Source organism: Coregonus lavaretus, assembly GCF_964263955.1.
Source record: "Coregonus lavaretus genome assembly, contig: HAP1_SCAFFOLD_137, whole genome shotgun sequence".
Taxonomy (NCBI): domain Eukaryota; kingdom Metazoa; phylum Chordata; class Actinopteri; order Salmoniformes; family Salmonidae; genus Coregonus; species Coregonus lavaretus.
The window spans coordinates 395678-417180 of NW_028156980.1; the positions used below are offsets into that span (position 1 = coordinate 395678).

Consider the following 21503-nt stretch of genomic DNA (forward strand, 5'->3'; position numbering starts at 1 on the left):
ACTATCTCTCCTCTAGTTCTACTATCTCTCCTCTAGTTCTACTATCTCTACTCTAGTGCTACTATCTCTACTCTAGTTCTACTATCTCTCCTCTAGTTCTACTATCTCTCCTCTAGTTCTACTATCTCTACTCTAGTTCTACTATCTCTACTGTAGTTCTACTATCTCTACTCTAGTTCTACTATCTCTCCTCTAGTTCTACTATCTCTCCTCTAGTTCTACTATCTCTACTCTAGTTCTACTATCTCTACTGTAGTTCTACTATCTCTACTCTAGTTATACTATCTCTACTGTAGTTCTACTATCTCTACTCTAGTTCTACTATCTCTACTCTAGTTCTACTATCTCTCCTCTAGTTCTACTATCTCTACTCTAGTTCTACTATCTCTACTCTAGTTCTACTATCTCTACTCTAGTTCTACTATCTCTCCTCTAGTTCTACTATCTCTACTCTAGTTCTACTATCTCTACTCTAGTTCTACTATCTCTCCTCTAGTTCTACTATCTCTCCTCTAGTTCTACTATCTCTACTCTAGTGCTACTATCTCTACTCTAGTTCTACTATCTCTACTCTAGTTCTACTATCTCTACTCTAGTTCTACTATCTCTCCTCTAGTTCTACTATCTCTACTGTAGTTCTACTGTCTCTACTCTAGTTCTACTATCTCTACTCTAGTTCTACTATCTCTCCTCTAGTTCTACTATCTCTACTCTAGTTCTACTATCTCTACTCTAGTTCTACTATCTCTCCTCTAGTTCTACTATCTCTCTTCTAGTTCTACTATCTCTCCTCTAGTTCTACTATCTCTACTCTAGTGCTACTATCTCTACTCTAGTTCTACTATCTCTACTCTAGTTCTACTATCTCTCCTTTAGTTCTACTATCTCTACTCTAGTTCTACTATCTCTACTGTAGTTCTACTATCTCTACTCTAGTTCTACTATCTCTACTGTAGTTCTACTATCTCTACTCTAGTTCTACTATCTCTACTCTAGTTCTACTATCTCTCCTCTAGTTCTACTATCTCTCCTCTAGTTCTACTATCTCTACTCTAGTTCTACTATCTCTACTCTAGTTCTACTATCTCTCCTCTAGTTCTACTATCTCTACTCTAGTTCTACTATCTCTCCTCTAGTTCTACTATCTCTCCTCTAGTTCTACTATCTCTACTCTAGTGCTACTATCTCTACTCTAGTTCTACTATCTCTCCTCTAGTTCTACTATCTCTACTCTAGTTCTACTATCTCTACTGTAGTTCTACTATCTCTACTCTAGTTCTACTATCTCTACTCTAGTTCTACTATCTCTCCTCTAGTTCTACTATCTCTACTCTAGTTCTACTATCTCTCCTCTAGTTCTACTATCTCTACTCTAGTGCTACTATCTCTACTCTAGTGCTACTATCTCTACTCTAGTTCTACTATCTCTCCTCTAGTTCTACTATCTCTCCTCTAGTTCTACTATCTCTACTCTAGTGCTACTATCTCTACTCTAGTTCTACTATCTCTCCTCTAGTTCTACTATCTCTACTCTAGTTCTACTATCTCTCCTCTAGTTCTACTATCTCTCCTCTAGTTCTACTATCTCTCCTCTAGTTCTACTATCTCTACTCTAGTTCTACTATCTCTACTCTAGTGCTACTATCTCTACTCTAGTTCTACTATCTCTCCTCTAGTTCTACTATCTCTCCTCTAGTTCTACTATCTCTACTCTAGTTCTACTATCTCTACTCTAGTTCTACTATCTCTCCTCTAGTTCTACTATCTCTCCTCTAGTTCTACTATCTCTACTCTAGTGCTACTATCTCTACTCTAGTTCTACTATCTCTACTCTAGTTCTACTATCTCTCCTCTAGTTCTACTATCTCTACTCTAGTTCTACTATCTCTCCTCTAGTTCTACTATCTCTACTCTAGTTATACTATCTCTCCTCTAGTTCTACTATCTCTACTCTAGTTCTACTATCTCTCCTCTAGTTCTACTATCTCTACTCTAGTTCTACTATCTCTCCTCTAGTTCTACTATCGCTACTCTAGTTCTACTATCTCTCCTCTAGTTCTACTATCTCTCCTCTAGTTCTACTATCTCTACTCTAGTGCTACTATCTCTACTCTAGTTCTACTATCTCTACTCTAGTTCTACTATCTCTCCTCTAGTTCTACTATCTCTCCTCTAGTTCTACTATCTCTCCTCTAGTTCTACTATCTCTACTCTAGTTCTACTATCTCTCCTCTAGTTCTACTATCTCTCCTCTAGTTCTACTATCTCTCCTCTAGTTCTACTATCTCTACTCTAGTGCTACTATCTCTACTCTAGTTCTACTATCTCTACTCTAGTTCTACTATCTCTCCTCTAGTTCTACTATCTCTACTCTAGTTCTACTATCTCTACTGTAGTTCTACTATCTCTACTCTAGTTCTACTATCTCTACTGTAGTTCTACTATCTCTACTCTAGTTCTACTATCTCTCCTCTAGTTCTACTATCTCTCCTCTAGTTCTACTATCTCTACTCTAGTTCTACTATCTCTACTCTAGTTCTACTATCTCTACTCTAGTTCTACTATCTCTCCTCTAGTTCTACTATCTCTACTCTAGTTCTACTATCTCTACTCTAGTTCTACTATCTCTCCTCTAGTTCTACTATCTCTCCTCTAGTTCTACTATCTCTACTCTAGTGCTACTATCTCTACTCTAGTTCTACTATCTCTACTCTAGTTCTACTATCTCTACTCTAGTTCTACTATCTCTCCTCTAGTTCTACTATCTCTACTCTAGTTCTACTATCTCTACTGTAGTTCTACTATCTCTACTCTAGTTCTACTATCTCTACTCTAGTTCTACTATCTCTCCTCTAGTTCTACTATCTCTACTCTAGTTCTACTATCTCTCCTCTAGTTCTACTATCTCTCCTCTAGTTCTACTATCTCTCCTCTAGTTCTACTATCTCTACTCTAGTGCTACTATCTCTCCTCTAGTTCTACTATCTCTCCTCTAGTTCTACTATCTCTCTTCTAGTTCTACTATCTCTACTCTAGTGCTACTATCTCTACTATAGTTCTATTGTCTTCACTTCTTGCTAACATGTTATGACTGTGTGTGTGTTTGTGTTTAGATATCTGTATCTCCTGTGGTAGCCTCAACGTCTCTCTGGAGCATCCTCTCTTCATCGGAGCCATGTGTCAGAGCTGCAAGGTAAACACACCCCCGTCCTCTGTAAGCATGTCTATCTAACTGTTCCTGTAGTGTAAAGGTGTGTGTGTGTGTGTGTGTGTGTGTAGAACTGTTTCCTGGAGTGTGCGTACCAGTACGATGATGATGGATACCAGTCCTACTGCACTATCTGCTGTGGAGGACGGGAGGTCCTGATGTGTGGAAACAACAACTGCTGCAGGTCAGCGCATGCACACACACACACTTTACTAGTTCTACTATATCTACTGTAATTCAACTATATTCTAGTTATACTGTATCTACTGTAGTTATTCTATCTCTACTGTAGTTATTCTATCTTTACTGTAGTTCTACTGTCTCTACTGTAGTTCTACTGTCTCTACTGTAGTTCTACTATCTCTACTGTAGTTCTACTATCTTTACTGTAGTTATTCTATCTTTACTGTAATTATACTATCTGTTCTCTAGTTCTACTATCTCTACTGTAGTTATACTATCTCTACTCTAGTTCTACTATCTCTACTCTAGTTCTACTATCTCTACTGTAGTTCTACTATATCTATTTTGTATTTATTATGGATCCCCATTAGTTCCTGCCAAGGCAGCAGCTGCTCTTCCTGGGGTTTGTTATGGATCCCCATTAGTTCCTGTCAAGGCAGCAGCTGCTCTTCCTGGTGTTTATTATGGATCCCCATTAGTTCCTGCCAAGGCAGCAGCTACTCTTCCTGGGGTTTATTATGGATCCCCATTAGTTCCTGCCAAGGCAGCAGCTACTCTTCCTGGGGTTTATTATGGATCCCCATTAGTTCCTGCCAAGGCAGCAGCTACTCTTCCTGGGGTTTATTATGGATCCCCATTAGTTCCTGCCAAGTCAGCAGCTACTCTTCCTGGTGTTTATTATGGATCCCCATTAGTTCCTGCCAAGGCAGCAGCTACTCTTCCTGGGGTTTATTATGGATCCCCATTAGTTCCTGCCAAGTCAGCAGCTACTCTTCCTGGGGTTTATTATGGATCCCCATTAGTTCCTGCCAAGGCAGCAGCTGCTCTTCCTGGGGTTTGTTATGGATCCCCATTAGTTCCTGCCAAGGCAGCAGCTACTCTTCCTGGGGTTTATTATGGATCCCCATTAGTTCCTGCCAAGGCAGCAGCTACTCTTCCTGGGGTTTATTATGGATCCCCATTAGTTCCTGCCAAGGCAGCAGCTACTCTTCCTGGGGTTTATTATGGATCCCCATTAGTTCCTGCCAAGGCAGCAGCTACTCTTCCTGGGGTTTATTATGGATCCCCATTAGTTCCTGCCAAGGCATCAGCTACTCTTCCTGGGGTTTATTATGGATCCCCATTAGTTCCTGCCAAGTCAGCAGCTACTCTTCCTGGGGTTTATTATGGATCCCCATTAGTTCCTGCCAAGGCAGCAGCTACTCTTCCTGGGGTTTATTATGGATCCCCATTAGTTCCTGTCAAGACATCAGCTACTCTTCCTGGTGTTCAGCAACATTCAGGCAGTTATATAGAATTGATAATATTACTTTACATTACATAGTGACTACAGTAGTAATGGTAGTGACTGGTTATAGTTATAGTAATGGTAGTGTCTGGTTATAGTTATAGTAGTGGTAGTGACTGGTTATAGTTACAGTGGGGGGAAAAAGCATTGTATGTGTATGCGTGTGTCTCTGCCTGTGTGTGTGTCTCTCTTCACAGTCCCTGCTGTTCCATAAGGTCTATTTTTATCTGTTTTTTAAATCTGATTCTACTGCTTGCATCAGTTACCTGATGTGGAATAGAGTTCCATGTAGTCATGGCTCTATGTAGTACTGTGCGCCTCCCATAGTCTGTTCTGGACTTTGGGATTGTGAAGAGACCTCTGGTGGCATGTATTGTGGGGTATGCATGGGGTCTGAGCTGTGTGCTAGTAGTTTAAACAGGCAGCTCGGTTCATTCAGCTTGTCAACACTTCTTCCAAAAACAAGTAGTGATGAAGTCAATCTCTCCTCCACTTTGAACCAGGAGAGATTGACATGCATATTATTAATGTTAGGTCTCTGTGTACATCCAAGGTCCAGCCGTGCTGCCCTGTTCTGAGCCAATTGTAATTTTCCTAAGTCCCTCTTTGTGGCACCTGACCACACGACTTAACAGTAGTCCAGGTGCAACAAAACTAGGGCCTGTAGGACCTGCCTTGTTGATAGTGCTGTTAAGAATGCAGAGCAGCACTTTATTATGGACATACTTCTCCCCATCTTAGCTACTGTTGTATCAACATGTTTTGACCATGACAGTTTAAAATCCAGGGTTACTCCAAGCAGTTTAGTCACCTAAACTTGCTCAATTTCCACATTTTTCATTACAATATTTAGTTGAGGTTTAGGGTTTAGTGAATGATCTGTCACAAATACAATGCGTTTAGTTTTTAAATATGTAGTACTAACTTATTTCTTACCACGCATTCTGAAACTGACTGCAACTCTTTGTTGTGTTGCAGTGATTTCACTCACTGTAGTAGCTGACGTGTATAGTGTTGAGTCATCTGCATACATAGACACACTGGCTTTACTCAGAGCCAGTGGCATATCGTTAGTAAAGATTGAAAAAGGTAAGGGGCCTAAACAGCTGCCCTGGGGAATTCCTGATTCTACCTGGATTATGTTGGAGAGGCTTCCATTACATTTACATTACATTTTAGTCATTTAGCAGACGCTCTTATCCAGAGCGACTTACAGGAGCAATTAGGGTTAAGTGCCTTGCTCAAGGGCACATTAACGTCATTTAGCAGACGCTCTTAGCCAGAGCGACTCACAAATTGGTGCGTTCACCCTATAGCCAGTGGGATAACCACTTTACAATTTGGGGGGGGGGGGGGTTAGAAGGAATACTTTATCCTATCCCAGGTATTCCTTAAAGAGGTGGGGTTTCAAATGTCTCCGGAAGGTGGTGAGTGACTCCGCTGTCCTGGCGTCGTGAGGGAGCTTGTTCCACCATTGGGGTGCCAGAGCAGCGAACAGTTTTGACTGGGCTGAGCGGGAGCTATGCTTCCGCAGAGGAAGGGGAGCCAGCAGGCCAGAGGTGGATGAACGCAATGCCCTCGTTTGGGTGTAGGGACTGATCAGAGCCTGAAGGTACAGAGGTGCCGTTCCCCTCACTGCTCCATAGGCAAGCACCATGGTCTTGTAGCGGATGCGAGCTTCAACTGGAAGCCAGTGGAGTGTGCGGAGGAGGGGGGTGACGTGAGAGAACTTGGGAAGGTTGAACACCAGACGGGCTGCGGCATTCTGGATGAGTTGTAGGGGTTTAATGGCACAGGCAGGGAGGCCAGCCAACAGCGAGTTGCAGTAGTCCAGACGGGAGATGACAAGTGCCTGGACCAGGACCTGCGCCGCTTCCTGTGTAAGGCAGGGTCGCACTCTCCGAATGTTGTAGAGCATGAACCTGCAGGAGCGGGTCACCGCCTTGATGTTGGCGGAGAACGACAGGGTGTTGTCCAGGGTCACGCCTAGGCTCTTCGCACTCTGGGAGGAGGACACAGCGGAGTTGTCAACCGTGATGGCGAGATCATGGAACGGGCAGTCCTTCCCCGGGAGGAAGAGCAGCTCCGTCTTGCCAGGGTTCAGCTTGAGGTGGTGATCCGTCATCCATACTGATATGTCTGCCAGACATGCAGAGATGCGATTCGCCACCTGGTTATCAGAAGGGGGAAAGGAGAAGATTAGTTGTGTATCGTCAGCGTAGCAATGATAGGAAAGGCCATGTGAGGATATGACAGAGCCAAGTGACTTGGTGTATAGGGAGAAAAGGAGAGAGCCTAGAACCGAGCCCTGGGGGACACCAGTGGTGAGAGCACGTGGTGCGGAGACAGCTTCCCGCCACGCCACTTGGTAGGAGCGACCGGTCAGGTAGGACGCAATCCAGGAGTGAGCCGCGCCGGAGATGCCCAGCTCGGAGAGGGTGGAGAGGAGGATCTGATGGTTCACAGTATCAAAGGCAGCAGACAGGTCTAGAAGGACAAGAGCAGATGAGAGAGAGTTAGCTTTAGCAGTGCGGAGAGTCTCCGTGACACAGAGAAGAGCAGTCTCAGTTGAATGACCAGTCCTGAAACCTGATTGGTTTGGATCAAGAAGGTCATTCTGAGAGAGATAGCAAGAGAGTTGGCTAAAGACGGCACGCTCAATAGTTTTGGAAAGAAAAGAAAGAAGGGATACTGGTCTGTAGTTGTTGACATCAGTGGGGTCGAGTGTTGGTTTTTTGAGAAGGGGAGCAACTCTCGCTCTCTTGAAGACGGAAGGGACATGGCCAGCGGTCAAGGATGAGTTGATCAGCGAGGTGAGGTAGGGGAGAAGGTCACCGGAGATGGTCTGGAGAAGGGAGGAGGGGATGGGGTCAAGCGGGCAGGTTGTTGGGCGGCCTGCAGTCACAAGTCGCAGGATTTTATCTGGAGAGAGAGGGGAGAAAGAAGTCAAAGCATAGGGTAGGGCAGTGTGAGCAGGACCAGCAGTGTCATTAGACTTAACAAACGAGGATCGGATGTCGTCAACCTTCTTTTCAAAGTGGTTGACGAAGTCATCCACAGAGAGAGAGGAGGGGGGGGGGGGGAGGGAGGATTCAGGAGGGAGGAAAATGTGGCAAAGAACACCCTCTGTGTTCTGTTAGACAGGTAACTCTTTATCCACATTATAGCAGGGGGAGTAAAGCCATAACACATACGTTTTTCCAGCAGCAGACTATGATCGATAATGTCAAAAGCCGCACTGAAGTCTAACAAAACAGCCCCCACAATATTTTAATCATAAATTCCTCTCAACCAATCATCAATGAAGTGCTTGTTGATTGCCCTTCCCTATAAGTGTGCTGAAAGTCTGTTGTCAATTTGTTTACTGTAAAATAGCATTGTATCTGGTCAAACACCATTTCTTCCAAATGTTAACTAAGGGTTGATAACAGGCTGATTGGTCGGCTATTTGAGCCAGTTAAGGGGGCTTTACTATTCTTGGGTAGCGGAATGACTTTTGCTTCCCTCCAGTAATTTTCCATCCAAGTTGTCAGACCCCGGTGGCTTGTCATTGTTGATAGACAACAATCATTTTTTCACCTCTTTCACACTCCCTTTTTGTAAATCAAAATTACAATACTTGTCTTTCATAATTCAGTTATACTTGGATGTGTAGTGTCGGCATTTGTTGCTGGCATGTCATGCCTAAGTTTGCTAATCTTGCCGATGAGAAAATCATTCAAGTAATTGGCAATATCAGTGGGTTTTGTGATGAATGAGCCATCTGATTCAATAAATGATGGAGCTGAGTTAGCCTTTTGGCCCAAAATGTCATTGAAGGGGCTCCAAAGCTTTTTACTATCATTCTTTATATAATTTATCTTTGTTTCATGGTATAGTTTCTTCTTCTTTTATTCAGTTTAGTCACATGATTTCTCAATTTGCAGTACGTTTGCCAATCGGTCGTGCAGCCAGACTTATTTGACATTCCTTTTGCCTCATCCCTCTCAACCATACAATTTTTGACTGACCGGCTCGATTCAGTCTTATGTAGCAAAATTTGAAATTGTGTTTTTTACAAAAATAAAAGTAGACACTCAGAGCTAGAATGTGGTATATCATACACTGCAGTTGAGGAACAATGGGAAAGTAATTCTGCTTTGAAAGGTGATAAACTTGTAACCTCACTTTTGAGAAAATGGTCCTTGAATGTTTTGGTACACCTACTGGAGAGCTCTTCTTTGTCTACACCCATTCAGCATCGTTCACACCCTCTTTAGCTTTAGCCCCACCCAGCTCTTTAAGGATTCACATGTGACGCCATGTACAAAACAACCAAAGATTTCAAGGCTAAAGGCTGGTTTATACTACGGGTGTGTTCGTAAATTTAATCTGGAGTGCCAGAGTGTGCTCTCGGCGTTCGTTGTCAGATTGTCCGTTCATAAATTCAGAGTGTTTCGCTCTCGGAGCGTTCAGAGCGCACACTGGACGCTCTGGCCGAGGAGTAGGGTTGATCCGAGCGTTCTGACTTCACAACGGCAGTCAAGCACCCAAGCTAACTGGCTAACGTTGGCCAGCTTGCTAGCTACTTCCAGACACAAATGAGAGAACAGCTCACTCTGACCATTTTACTCACCCTAGCAGAGCTGGTTAGGATGTTTTTATGTTATCCAGAGCATTGGTGACTGCAACTGTGCTGCTGACATCCTGCACATTCTATTGAAATGGTTACTTGCATAAGTGGAGTCTTTTGTTAAGACATGTATCTAGCTAGCTAGCTAAACAATGAACCATAATCCCAACTCATAACGTTACTACCCTGCATGAATCTGCAGGTAGCTAACCAACCAGGTTCAATGTTAGCTAGCTAACATTAGGCTATAATTAGCAATGCAAATGGCTCTGAGATACTAATAATATTACTACACAGATCATACACGTAATGTTTCAATTCCTCATCAAGCCTCATTATTCAGTTCAGTCACGTTTCAATTCCTCATCAAGCCTCATTATTCAGTTCAGTCACGTTTCAATTCCTCATCAAACCACGGGGATTCAACAGTTTTTACAGTCATTTTCTTAATGGGTGCATGCTTATTAGTAACTGGAATAAGCAATTTCTTAAATGTGTCAAGTGCAGTGTCTGGTTGCTCCTCATTACACACCACGGACCAACAAATATTCTTTACATCAACAACATAGGAATCACTACAAAACGTATTGTATGACCTCTTATACACTATATAATTCCCAGCCTTTGGAACTATGGTTTTCCTAGATATGGCTACTATATTGTGATCACTACATCCAATGGATTTGGATACTGCTTTAAAGCAAATTTCTGCAGCATTAGTAAAGATGTGATCAATACATGTTGATGATTTCATTCCTGTGCTGTTTGTAACTACCCTGGTAGGTTGACTGATAACCTGAACCAGGTTGCAGGCACTGGTTACAGTTTGAAGCTTTTTCTTGAGTGGGCAACTTGATGAAAGCCAGTCAATATTTAGGTGACCCAGAAAATAAAATATAGCTCTCTGTTGTAGTTGTGCTATCTCTATTCTAGTTCTATAGTCTCTACTGTAGTCTCTAGTTCTATTGTCTCTACTGTAGTCTCTAGTTCTATAGTCTCTACTGTAGTCTCTAGTTCTATAGTCTCTACTGTAGTCTCTAGTTCTATTGTCTCTACTGTAGTCTCTAGTTCTATAGTCTCTACTGTAGTCTCTAGTTCTATTGTCTCTACTGTAGTCTCTAGTTCTATTGTCTCTACTGTAGTCTCTAGTTCTATAGTCTCTACTGTAGTCTCTAGTTCTATTGTCTCTACTGTAGTCTCTAGTTCTATAGTCTCTACTGTAGTCTCTAGTTCTATTGTCTCTACTGTAGTCTCTAGTTCTATAGTCTCTACTGTAGTCTCTAGTTCTATTGTCTCTACTGTAGTCTCTAGTTCTATAGTCTCTACTGTAGTCTCTAGTTCTATAGTCTCTACTGTAGTCTCTAGTTCTATTGTCTCTACTGTAGTCTCTAGTTCTATAGTCTCTACTGTAGTCTCTAGTTCTATTGTCTCTACTGTAGTCTCTAGTTCTATTGTCTCTACTGTAGTCTCTAGTTCTATAGTCTCTACTGTAGTCTCTAGTTCTATTGTCTCTACTGTAGTCTCTAGTTCTATAGTCTCTACTGTAGTCTCTAGTTCTATAGTCTCTACTGTAGTCTCTAGTTCTATTGTCTCTACTGTAGTCTCTAGTTCTATAGTCTCTACTGTAGTCTCTAGTTCTATAGTCTCTACTGTAGTCTCTAGTTCTATTGTCTCTACTGTAGTCTCTAGTTCTATAGTCTCTACTGTAGTCTCTAGTTCTATTTCTACTGTAGTCTCTAGTTCTATTGTCTCTACTGTAGTCTCTAGTTCTGTCGTCTCTACTGTAGTCTCTAGTTCTATTATCTCTACTGTAGTCTCTAGTTCTATTGTCTCTACTGTAGTCTCTAGTTCTGTCGTCTCTACTGTAGTCTAGTTCTATTGTCTCTACTGTAGTCTCTAGTTCTATAGTCTCTACTGTAGTCTCTAGTTCTATTGTCTCTACTGTAGTCTCTAGTTCTATAGTCTCTACTGTAGTCTCTAGTTCTATTGTCTCTACTGTAGTCTCTAGTTCTATAGTCTCTACTGTAGTCTCTAGTTCTATTGTCTCTACTGTAGTCTCTAGTCTCTAGTTCTATTGTCTCTACTGTAGTCTCTAGTCTCTAGTTCTATAGTCTCTACTGTAGTCTCTAGTCTCTAGTTCTATAGTCTCTACTGTAGTCTCTAGTCTCTAGTTCTATAGTCTCTACTGTAGTCTCTAGTCTCTAGTTCTATTTCTACTGTAGTCTCTAGTTCTATTGTCTCTACTGTAGTCTCTAGTTCTATTGTCTCTACTGTAGTCTCTAGTTCTATTGTCTCTACTGTAGTCTCTAGTTCTATTGTCTCTACTGTAGTCTCTAGTTCTATTGTCTCTACTGTAGTCTCTAGTTCTATTGTCTCTACTGTAGTCTCTAGTTCTATAGTCTCTACTGTAGTCTCTAGTTCTATTGTCTCTACTGTAGTCTCTAGTTCTATTGTCTCTACTGTAGTCTCTAGTTCTATTGTCTCTACTGTAGTCTCTAGTTCTATTGTCTCTACTGTAGTCTCTAGTTCTATTGTCTCTACTGTAGTCACTAGTTCTATAGTCTCTACTGTAGTCTCTAGTTCTATTTCTACTGTAGTCTCTAGTTCTATAGTCTCTACTGTAGTCTCTAGTTCTATTTCTACTGTAGTCTCTAGTTCTATAGTCTCTACTGTAGTCTCTAGTTCTATTTCTACTGTAGTCTCTAGTTCTATTTCTACTGTAGTCTCTAGTTCTATAGTCTCTACTGTAGTCTCTAGTCTCTAGTTCTATTGTCTCTACTGTAGTCTCTAGTTCTATAGTCTCTACTGTAGTCTCTAGTTCTATAGTCTCTACTGTAGTCTCTAGTTCTATAGTCTCTACTGTAGTCTCTAGTTCTATAGTCTCTACTGTAGTCTCTAGTTCTATAGTCTCTACTGTAGTCTCTAGTTCTATAGTCTCTACTGTAGTCTCTAGTTCTATAGTCTCTACTGTAGTCTCTACTGTAGTCTCTAGTTCTATAGTCTCTACTGTAGTCTCTACTGTAGTCTCTAGTTCTATAGTCTCTACTGTAGTCTCTAGTTCTATTGTCTCTACTGTAGTCTCTAGTTCTATTGTCTCTACTGTAGTCTCTAGTTCTATTTCTACTGTAGTCACTAGTTCTATTGTCTCTACTGTAGTCTCTAGTTATATAGTCTCTACTGTAGTCTCTAGTTCTATAGTCTCTACTGTAGTCTCTAGTTCTATATTCTCTACTGTAGTCTCTAGTTCTATAGTCTCTACTGTAGTCTCTAGTTCTATTGTCTCTACTGTAGTCTCTAGTTCTATTTCTACTGTAGTCTCTAGTTCTATTGTCTCTACTGTAGTCTCTAGTTCTATTGTCTCTACTGTAGTCTCTAGTTCTATTGTCTCTACTGTAGTCTCTAGTTCTATTGTCTCTACTGTAGTCTCTAGTTCTATTGTCTCTACTGTAGTCTCTAGTTCTATTGTCTCTACTGTAGTCTCTAGTTCTATAGTCTCTACTGTAGTCTCTAGTTCTATTGTCTCTACTGTAGTCTCTAGTTCTATTGTCTCTACTGTAGTCTCTAGTTCTATTTCTACTGTAGTCACTAGTTCTATTGTCTCTACTGTAGTCTCTAGTTATATAGTCTCTACTGTAGTCTCTAGTTCTATAGTCTCTACTGTAGTCTCTAGTTCTATATTCTCTACTGTAGTCTCTAGTTCTATCGCCTATTCTTGCTAGCATTTTATGACGTGTGTGTGTGTTTGTGTTGGCGTGTGCGTGTGTGTAGGTGTTTCTGTGTGGAGTGTGTGGATCTGTTGGTGGGTGTGGGTTCGGCATCAGCTGCAATCAGAGAGGACCCCTGGAACTGCTACATGTGTGAAACAGACAACACACACGGGTTACTACGACGACGCGACGACTGGCCGTCACGACTACAGGTGTTCTTTGCTAACAACCATGAACAGGAGTTTGTAAGTCAAAGGTCACGTAGAAGTGTTTACATGTTTCAATGTCTTGGTCTAAAGCAGGAGGATCAAACTGGTCCCCCCTGTTCCACATATTAGGTTTCCAACTACCTGACACACCTTATTCAACTAACTTGCTGATTAATTGCATAGTTGAATAAGGTGTGTTGGAGATCAATGATGTGGAACGGGGGGGACCAGTTTGATACCCCTGCTTTAGACCGACACATTAAAACATGTAAACTTCTCAAAATGTTTTATGGCTGAGGATCACAAGGATGACAATGACGACCCCCCCCCCCCCCCCCCCCCCCCCTCCCCAGGAGGCAGCCAGGTTGTACCCTCCTGTAGCAGCTGAGAGGAGACAGCCAATCAGAGTCCTCTCTCTGTTCGACGGCATCGCCACAGGTCAGAACACCAGTGTGTGTGTGTGTGTGTGTGTGTGTGTGTGTGTGTGTGTGTGTGTGTGTGTGTGTGTGTAGTATAATGTTTTTGTCTATATGTGTGTTATTAATGTGTGTGTGTGTGTATAGGTCTGTTGGTGCTAAGGGACCTGGGTATTCAGGTGGACAGGTACGTGGCTTCAGAGGTGTGTGAGGATTCTATCACCGTGGGGATCGTACGTCACCATGGTTCCATCATATATGTTGGAGACATCCGCAACGTCACACACAAACACGTGAGTCTTCTCTCCTCCCCCTCTTCTCTCCCCCTCTTCTCTCCCCCTCTTCTTCTCCTCTTATCTCCTCCTCCTCTTATCTCCTCCTTCTCCTCCTCTCCTCCTCCTCTTATCTCCTCCTCCTCTTCCCTCCTCCTCTCCTCCTCTCCTCCTCCTCGTATCCTCTCCTCCTTCTCCTCCTCTCCTCCTCCTCTTATCTCCTCCTCCTCTCCTCCCCTCCTCTTTCTCCTCCTCTTCTCCTCCTCTTATCTCCTCCTCCTCTTCCCTCCTCCTCTCCTCCTCTCCTCCTTCTCCTCCTCTTCTCCTCCTCTCCTCCTCCTCTTCTCTCCTCCTCCTCTTCTCTCCTCCTTCTAAAGTTCCATAATAACTCTAACCCTATCGTAGATCCAACTCAGTGGTCTTGTGGTTAGAGTGTCGTCTGCCCTGGGATTGGAAAGTGGGGGTTCGACCCCAAGTCGAGTCATATCAAAAACATCAAAAATGTGACCTGATGCCATTAAGGAGATGGATAGACTAGTGTCCTGTCCAGGGGGTGTCCTGCTGTCTCACTACAGAAACAGGAGATAGACTAGTGTCCTGTCCAGGGGGTGTCCTGTACATCAAGCTGTCTCACTACAGAAACAGGAGATAGACTAGTGTCCTGTCCAGGGGGTGTACTGGTACATCAAGCTGTCTCACTACAGAAACAGGAGATAGACTAGTGTCCTGTCCAGGGGGTGTCCTGTACATCAAGCTGTCTCACTACAGAAACAGGAGATAGACTAGTGTCCTGTCCAGGGGGTGTACTGGTACATCAAGCTGTCGCACTACAGAAACAGGAGATAGACTAGTGTCCTGTCCAGGGGGTGTACTGTACATCAAGCTGTCTCACTACAGAAACAGGAGATAGACTAGTGTCCTGTCCAGGGGGTGTCCTGTACATCAAGCTGTCTCACTACAGAAACAGGAGATAGACTAGTGTCCTGTCCAGGGGGTGTCCTGCTGTCTCACTACAGAAACAGGAGATAGACTAGTGTCCTGTCCAGGGGGTGTACTGGTACATCAAGCTGTCTCACTACAGAAACAGGAGATAGACTAGTGTCCTGTCCAGGGGGTGTACTGTACATCAAGCTGTCTCACTACAGAAACAGGAGAGAGACTAGTGTCCTGTCCAGGGGGTGTACTGGTACATCAAGCTGTCTCACTACAGAAACAGGAGAGAGACTAGTGTCCTGTCCAGGGGGTGTACTGGTACATCAAGCTGTCTCACTACAGAAACAGGAGATAGACTAGTGTCCTGTCCAGGGGGTGTCCTGCTGTCTCACTACAGAAACAGGAGATAGACTAGTGTCCTGTCCAGGGGGGTGTACTGGTACATCAAGCTGTCTCATTACAGAAACAGGAGATAGACTAGTGTCCTGTCCAGGGGGTGTCCTGCTGTCTCACTACAGAAACAGGAGATAGACTAGTGTCCTGTCCAGGGGGTGTACTGGTACATCAAGCTGTCTCACTACAGAAACAGGAGAGAGACTAGTGTCCTGTCCAGGGGGTGTACTGGTACATCAAGCTGTCTCACTACAGAAACAGGAGATAGACTAGTGTCCTGTCCAGGGGGTGTACTGTACATCAAGCTGTCTCACTACAGAAACAGGAGATAGACTAGTGTCCTGTCCAGGGGGTGTCCTGCTGTCTCACTACAGAAACCGGAGATAGACTAGTGTCCTGTCCAGGGGGTGTCCTGCTGTCTCACTACAGAAACAGGAGATAGACTAGTGTCCTGTCCAGGGGGTGTCCTGCTGTCTCACTACAGAAACAGGAGATAGACTAGTGTCCTGTCCAGGGGGTGTACTGGTACATCAAGCTGTCTCACTACAGTAACAGGAGATAGACTAGTGTCCTGTCCAGGGGGTGTACTGGTACATCAAGCTGTCTCACTACAGTAACAGGAGATAGACTAGTGTCCTGTCCAGGGGGTGTCCTGTACATCAAGCTGCCTCACTACAGAAACAGGAGATAGACTAGTGTCCTGTCCAGGGGGTGTACTGGTACATCAAGCTGTCTCACTACAGCCTGTCCAGGGGGTGTCCTGCTGTCTCACTACAGAAACAGGAGATAGACTAGTGTCCTGTCCAGGGGGTGTCCTGCTGTCTCACTACAGAAACAGGAGATAGACTAGTGTCCTGTCCAGGGGGTGTCCTGCTGTCTCACTACATAAACAGGAGATAGACTAGTGTCCTGTCCAGGGGGTGTCCTGCTGTCTGGTTCAGACATGGCTACTGACTAAACACCATACATTCTGTCTGTAGATCCAGGACTGGGGTCCATTTGACCTGGTGATTGGAGGAAGTCCCTGTAATGACCTGTCCATTGTCAACCCCGCCAGGAAGGGACTCTTCGGTGGGTGTGTGTCTCACATTTCATCAGTACCTCCCTGTGAAATGTCCCTCATAATAAAGTCTGTGTGTGTGTACCCTCCAGAGGGTACTGGGCGGCTGTTCTTTGAGTTTTACCGGCTACTCCACGAGGCCCGTCCCAAACCAGACGACCACCGACCGTTCTTCTGGCTCTTTGAGAATGTCGTTGCCATGGGGATCAGCGACAAGAGAGACATCTCACGCTTCCTCGAGGTACACACACATGCACTCACACACACACATTAATGTTGGGCATTCACTCTAGAGCAGGGATGGGCAACTGGTGGCATGCGGCCCTCCTTTTGAAGGCCTTCAGATCAATCCCCCCCCCCCCCCCCCCAAATAACTCTGTCGTGGTCTCAACTTACTGTTGCGAGGTACATCAATAGAATACATTTGGTTGTGCATCAACAGTTTGTATCTTGTTATGTCAGTCACTGATAGTCACTCAATTAGCCCATTAATTAGCAACTGCAGCCCCTCATGATGAGGTCAAATTTTTTTGTGGCCCCTCCCCCATCAAAGTTGCCTATCCCTGCTCTAGAGCATTACAGTAATCCAGTGGATTCATTGTTGTCTATGGAGCATTGCTGCCCCCGTGTGGCCATGAGAGGTACATCATGTATTAATTGTTGTCTATGGCACATTGCTGCCCCCGTGTGGCCATGAGAGGTACATCATGTGTTAATTGTTGTCTATGGCACATTGCTGCCCCCGTGTGGCCATGAGAGGTACCTCATGTATTAATTGTTGTCTATGGCACATTGCTGCCCCCGTGTGGCCATGAGAGGTACATGAGCTCTCACACATACTGAGGACAACACTGTCTAACTGTGTGTGTGTGTTTTCCAGTGTAACCCAGTGATGATCGATGCCAAAGAGGTGTCTGCTGCCCACCGCGCCAGATACTTCTGGGGAAACCTGCCGGGCATGGGACGGTAAGACACTGAATTATAATAACCAGAATAATAATGAAACAGTAGTGTAATAGTGATAATGTCTGTGTTCAGACCTCTCACAGCCATGGTGAATGATAGACTGGAGCTACAAGACTGTCTGGAGCACGGACGCACAGCCAAGGTACACGCGTGTGTGTGTGTGTGTGTGTTAGTGTGTGTGTGTGTGTGTGTTAGTGTGTGTGTGTGTGTGTGTGTGTGTGTGTGTGTAGGACAGCACTCTGGTAAATAAACTTAAATTGACATTTTTATTGCCGCACGAACATTTCGGTATGAGCCCTTCTTCAGCATGCAAGGCTAAATGACCCCTGACCTACACAGCATGTAAGGCTAAATGACCCCTGACCTACACAGCATGCAAGGCTAAATGACCCCTGACCTACACAGCATGCAAGGCTAAATGACCCCTGACCTACACAGCATGTAAGGCTAAATGACCCCTGACCTACACAGCATGTAAGGCAATGGCAATCAATTTCACAACAGCTATACTACACAGGTGGGCATAATTCTACATTCCCAGTCAGTATTGGCCCATCAAGAGATCCCAGCAGAGAGAGCTGGGGAGGAAATATATATGACAGTCCAATACAGACACACAATTACATTACATTATATTATGATGTCATTACCTAAATGTTTGGCCTATTTAGAACCTACTACAACAAACCTAAAAAATAAAATAAAATAAAAAGACATTCCAACTTTGGTGACCACCTACAGACCATTTCTGTATGGACCTCGCTTTGTGCACGGGGGCGTTGTCCTGCTGAGACAGGAAAGGGCCTTCCCCAAACTGTTGCCACAAAGTTGGAAGCACAGAAATGTCTACTATGTCATTGTATGCTGTAGCGTTAAGATTTCCCTTCACTGGAACTTAGGGGCCCGAACCATGAAAAACAGCCCCAGACAATTATTCCTCCTCCACCAAACTTTACAGTTGGCACTATGCATTCGGGCAGGTTGCGTTCTCCTGGCATCCGCCAAACCCAGATTTGTTCATTGGCCTGCCAGATAGTGAAGCGTGATTCATCACTCCAGAGAACGTGTTTCCACTGCTCCAGAGTCCAATTGCAGCGAGCTTTACACCACTCCAGCCGATGCTTGGCTTTGCACATGGTGATCTTAGGCTTGTGTGCGGCTGCTCGGCCATGGAAACCCATTTCATGAAGCTCCCGACAAACAGTTCTTGTACTGACATTGCTTCCAAAGGCAGTTTGGAACTCAGTAGTGAGTGTTGCAACCGAGGACAGACAATTTTTACGCGCTGTGCGCTTCAGCCCTCGGCGGTCCCGTTCTAAGAGCTTGTCTTGGGCTATCTCTGCACGGCTGAGCCGTTGTTGCTCCTAGACGTTTCCACTTCCCAATAACAGCAGGTACAGTTGACCGGGGCAGCTCTAGCAGGGCAGATATTGCCAAACTGACTTGTTGGAAAGGTGGCATCCTATGACGGTGCCACGTTGAAAGTCACTGAGCTCTTCAGTAACACCATTCTACTGCCAACGTTTGTCTATGGAGATTGCATGGCTGTGTGCTCGATTTTATACACCTGTCAGCAACGGGTGTGGCTGACACAGCTGAATCCACTAATTTGAAGGGGAGTCCACGTCCTGTGTATTACACGGAGACCCCTGCTTTGGTAAAGCGTTTGAATCCCCCCCGAGGTTTTGCTATAGGAGACCCTCAAATTTGCGGGATGTTTAGTAAGGACAGAAACAAGAATCACATTTTATGTCTATCATTCCTGATCCCTTGTCACCACGATGTCCACTGTTACCCCACGATCAGAGGGAACTCTCCTATCCAACCACATCCGGGTCGGAGGATAAAGGTTCAAGGTAGAATAACATGTCTCCTGAAGTGTTGCTGTAACTTTTATTACGTAGGTAACACAAAACCTGAACTTAAGGCAAGGATTTGTGAGCATCAGAGCTCCATTCACAACCATGATGAAAAATCACCTTTTGCCAGGCATTTCAACAGCCATAATCATGAACTAAGTACCTTACATTATATGGGCATTGAATTGGTGAAGGTATTGAATTAGATTTCACTCCTTGACAAGAGTCACTAGAGACTCAAAGCCACGAGGGTTTCAAACGTTGCTTGTTAGTGGGAGTAGATGAGGAGAAATGGCCTCTTCAAAAAGAGACATATTGAATAGAACGCTTGGTCCTCTTCAAAGAGAGACATATTGAATAGAACGCTTGGTCCTCTTCAAAGAGAGACATATTGAATAGAACGCTTGGTCCTCTTCAAAGAGAGACATATTGAATAGAACGCTTGGTCCTCTTCAAAGAGAGACATATTGAATAGAACGCTTGGTCCTCTTCAAAGAGAGACATATTGAATAGAACGCTTGGTCCTCTTCAAAGAGAGAAATATTGAATAGAACGCTTGGTCCTCTTCAGAGAGTCATATTGAATAGAACGCTTGGTCCTCTTCAGAGAGTCATATTGAATAGAACGCTTGGTCCTCTTCAAAGAGAGACATATTGAATAGAACGCTTGGTCCTCTTCAAAGAGAGACATATTGAATAGAACGCTTGGTCCTCTTCAAAGAGAGAAATATTGAATAGAACGCTTGGTCCTCTTCAGAGAGTCATATTGAATAGAACGCTTGGTCCTCTTCAAAGAGAGACATATTGAATAGAACGCTTGGTCCTCTTCAAAGAGAGACATATTGAAGGCCACTCTAAAATGTACAGTTTTGTCACACAACACAATGCCACAGATGTCTCAAGTTTTAAGGGAAGGTGCAATTGGCATGCTGACTGCAGGAATATCCACCAGAGCTGTTGCCAGAGAATTGAATATTCATTTCTCTACCATAAGCCACCTCCAACGTCGTTTGAGAAAATGTGGCAGTACGTCCAACCGGCCTCACAACCGCAGACCATGTGTATTGCGTCGTTCAGTATATCTTTATTTGATTGTCATGTCCCTCTGCTGGGATCTCTACTGACTAGTACTGCCTGTTAATGTATCATGATGCCCACCTGTGAGGTCTGGTTGTTGTGATATTGATTGCCATTGCCTTGACCGCTGAAGAAGGGCTCATACCCCAAACGTTCATGATGCAATAAAAATATGTCAATTTCAGTTTATTCACCGGAGTGCTGTTCTATTTCTGTTATAGGAGGATCCAGCACCTGATTTAAGTTTCTATAAGGTGGAGTGGAGCACCGTGTTGATCTTTCCATGTGTCTGTGTTTAACCACTTGGTCAGGTGTGTCCCCTCCTGACCAGAAACATATATTTATCTGTTGTAGTTTGGGAAGGTGCGTACGATAACAACACGTTCTAACTCGGTGAAGCAGGGGAAGGATCAACACTTCCCTGTTTACATGGACAACAAGGAGGACATACTCTGGTGCACTGAGATGGAGAGGTAACCCCTGACCCCTGACCTAACTATACTGAGATGGAGAGGTAATCTCTGACCCCTGACCTAACTATACTGAGATGGAGAGGTAACCTCTGACCCCTGACCTAACTATACTGAGATGGAGAGGTAACCTCTGACCTAACTATACTGAGATGGAGAGGTAACCTCTGACCCCTGACCTAACTATACTGAGATGGAGAGGTAACCTCTGACCCCTGACCTAACTATACTGAGATGGAGAGGTAACCTCTGACCCCTGACCTAACTATACTGAGATGGAGAGGTAACCTCTGACCCCTGACCTAACTATACTGAGATGGAGAGGTAACCTCTGACCCCTGACCTAACTATACTGAGATGGAGAGGTAACCCCTGACCCCTGACCTAACTATACTGAGATGGAGAGGTAACCTCTGACCTAACTATACTGAGATGGAGAGGTAACCCCTGACCCCTGACCTAACTATACTGAGATGGAGAGGTAACCTCTGACCCCTGACCTAACTATACTGAGATGGAGAGGTAACCCCTGACCCCTGACCTAACTATACTGAGATGGAGAGGTAACCTCTGACCCCTGACCTAACTATACTGAGATGGAGAGGTAACCTCTGACCCCTGACCTAACTATACTGAGATGGAGAGGTAACCTCTGACCCCTGACCTAACTATACTGAGATGGAGAGGTAACCTCTGACCCCTGACCTAACTATACTGAGATGGAGAGGTAACCTCTGACCCCTGACCTAACTATACTGAGATGGAGAGGTATCCCCTGACCCCTGACCTAACTATACTGGGATGGAGAGGTAACCCCTGACCCCTGACCTAACTATACTGAGATGGAGAGG

The 21503-nt window shown here is 44.1% G+C and overlaps 1 protein-coding gene across 1 annotated transcript in view; it reads left to right on the forward strand.

Moving 5' to 3' along the window:
- Positions 1 to 21503, forward strand: part of LOC311125957 (DNA (cytosine-5)-methyltransferase 3A-like) — a gene marked incomplete at its 5' end in the record, with an annotated part of 134603 nt that overhangs the window by 105272 nt on the left and 7828 nt on the right. Inside the window, 10 exons of the mRNA XM_084199983.1 lie at positions 3114 to 3193; positions 3280 to 3392; positions 13060 to 13243; positions 13561 to 13645; positions 13771 to 13916; positions 16202 to 16292; positions 16374 to 16522; positions 17162 to 17247; positions 17320 to 17389; positions 20537 to 20655. Of these exons, the coding sequence (XP_084056109.1) occupies positions 3114 to 3193; positions 3280 to 3392; positions 13060 to 13243; positions 13561 to 13645; positions 13771 to 13916; positions 16202 to 16292; positions 16374 to 16522; positions 17162 to 17247; positions 17320 to 17389; positions 20537 to 20655 (1123 nt within the window). The remainder of the gene's footprint in view (positions 1 to 3113; positions 3194 to 3279; positions 3393 to 13059; positions 13244 to 13560; positions 13646 to 13770; positions 13917 to 16201; positions 16293 to 16373; positions 16523 to 17161; positions 17248 to 17319; positions 17390 to 20536; positions 20656 to 21503) is intronic.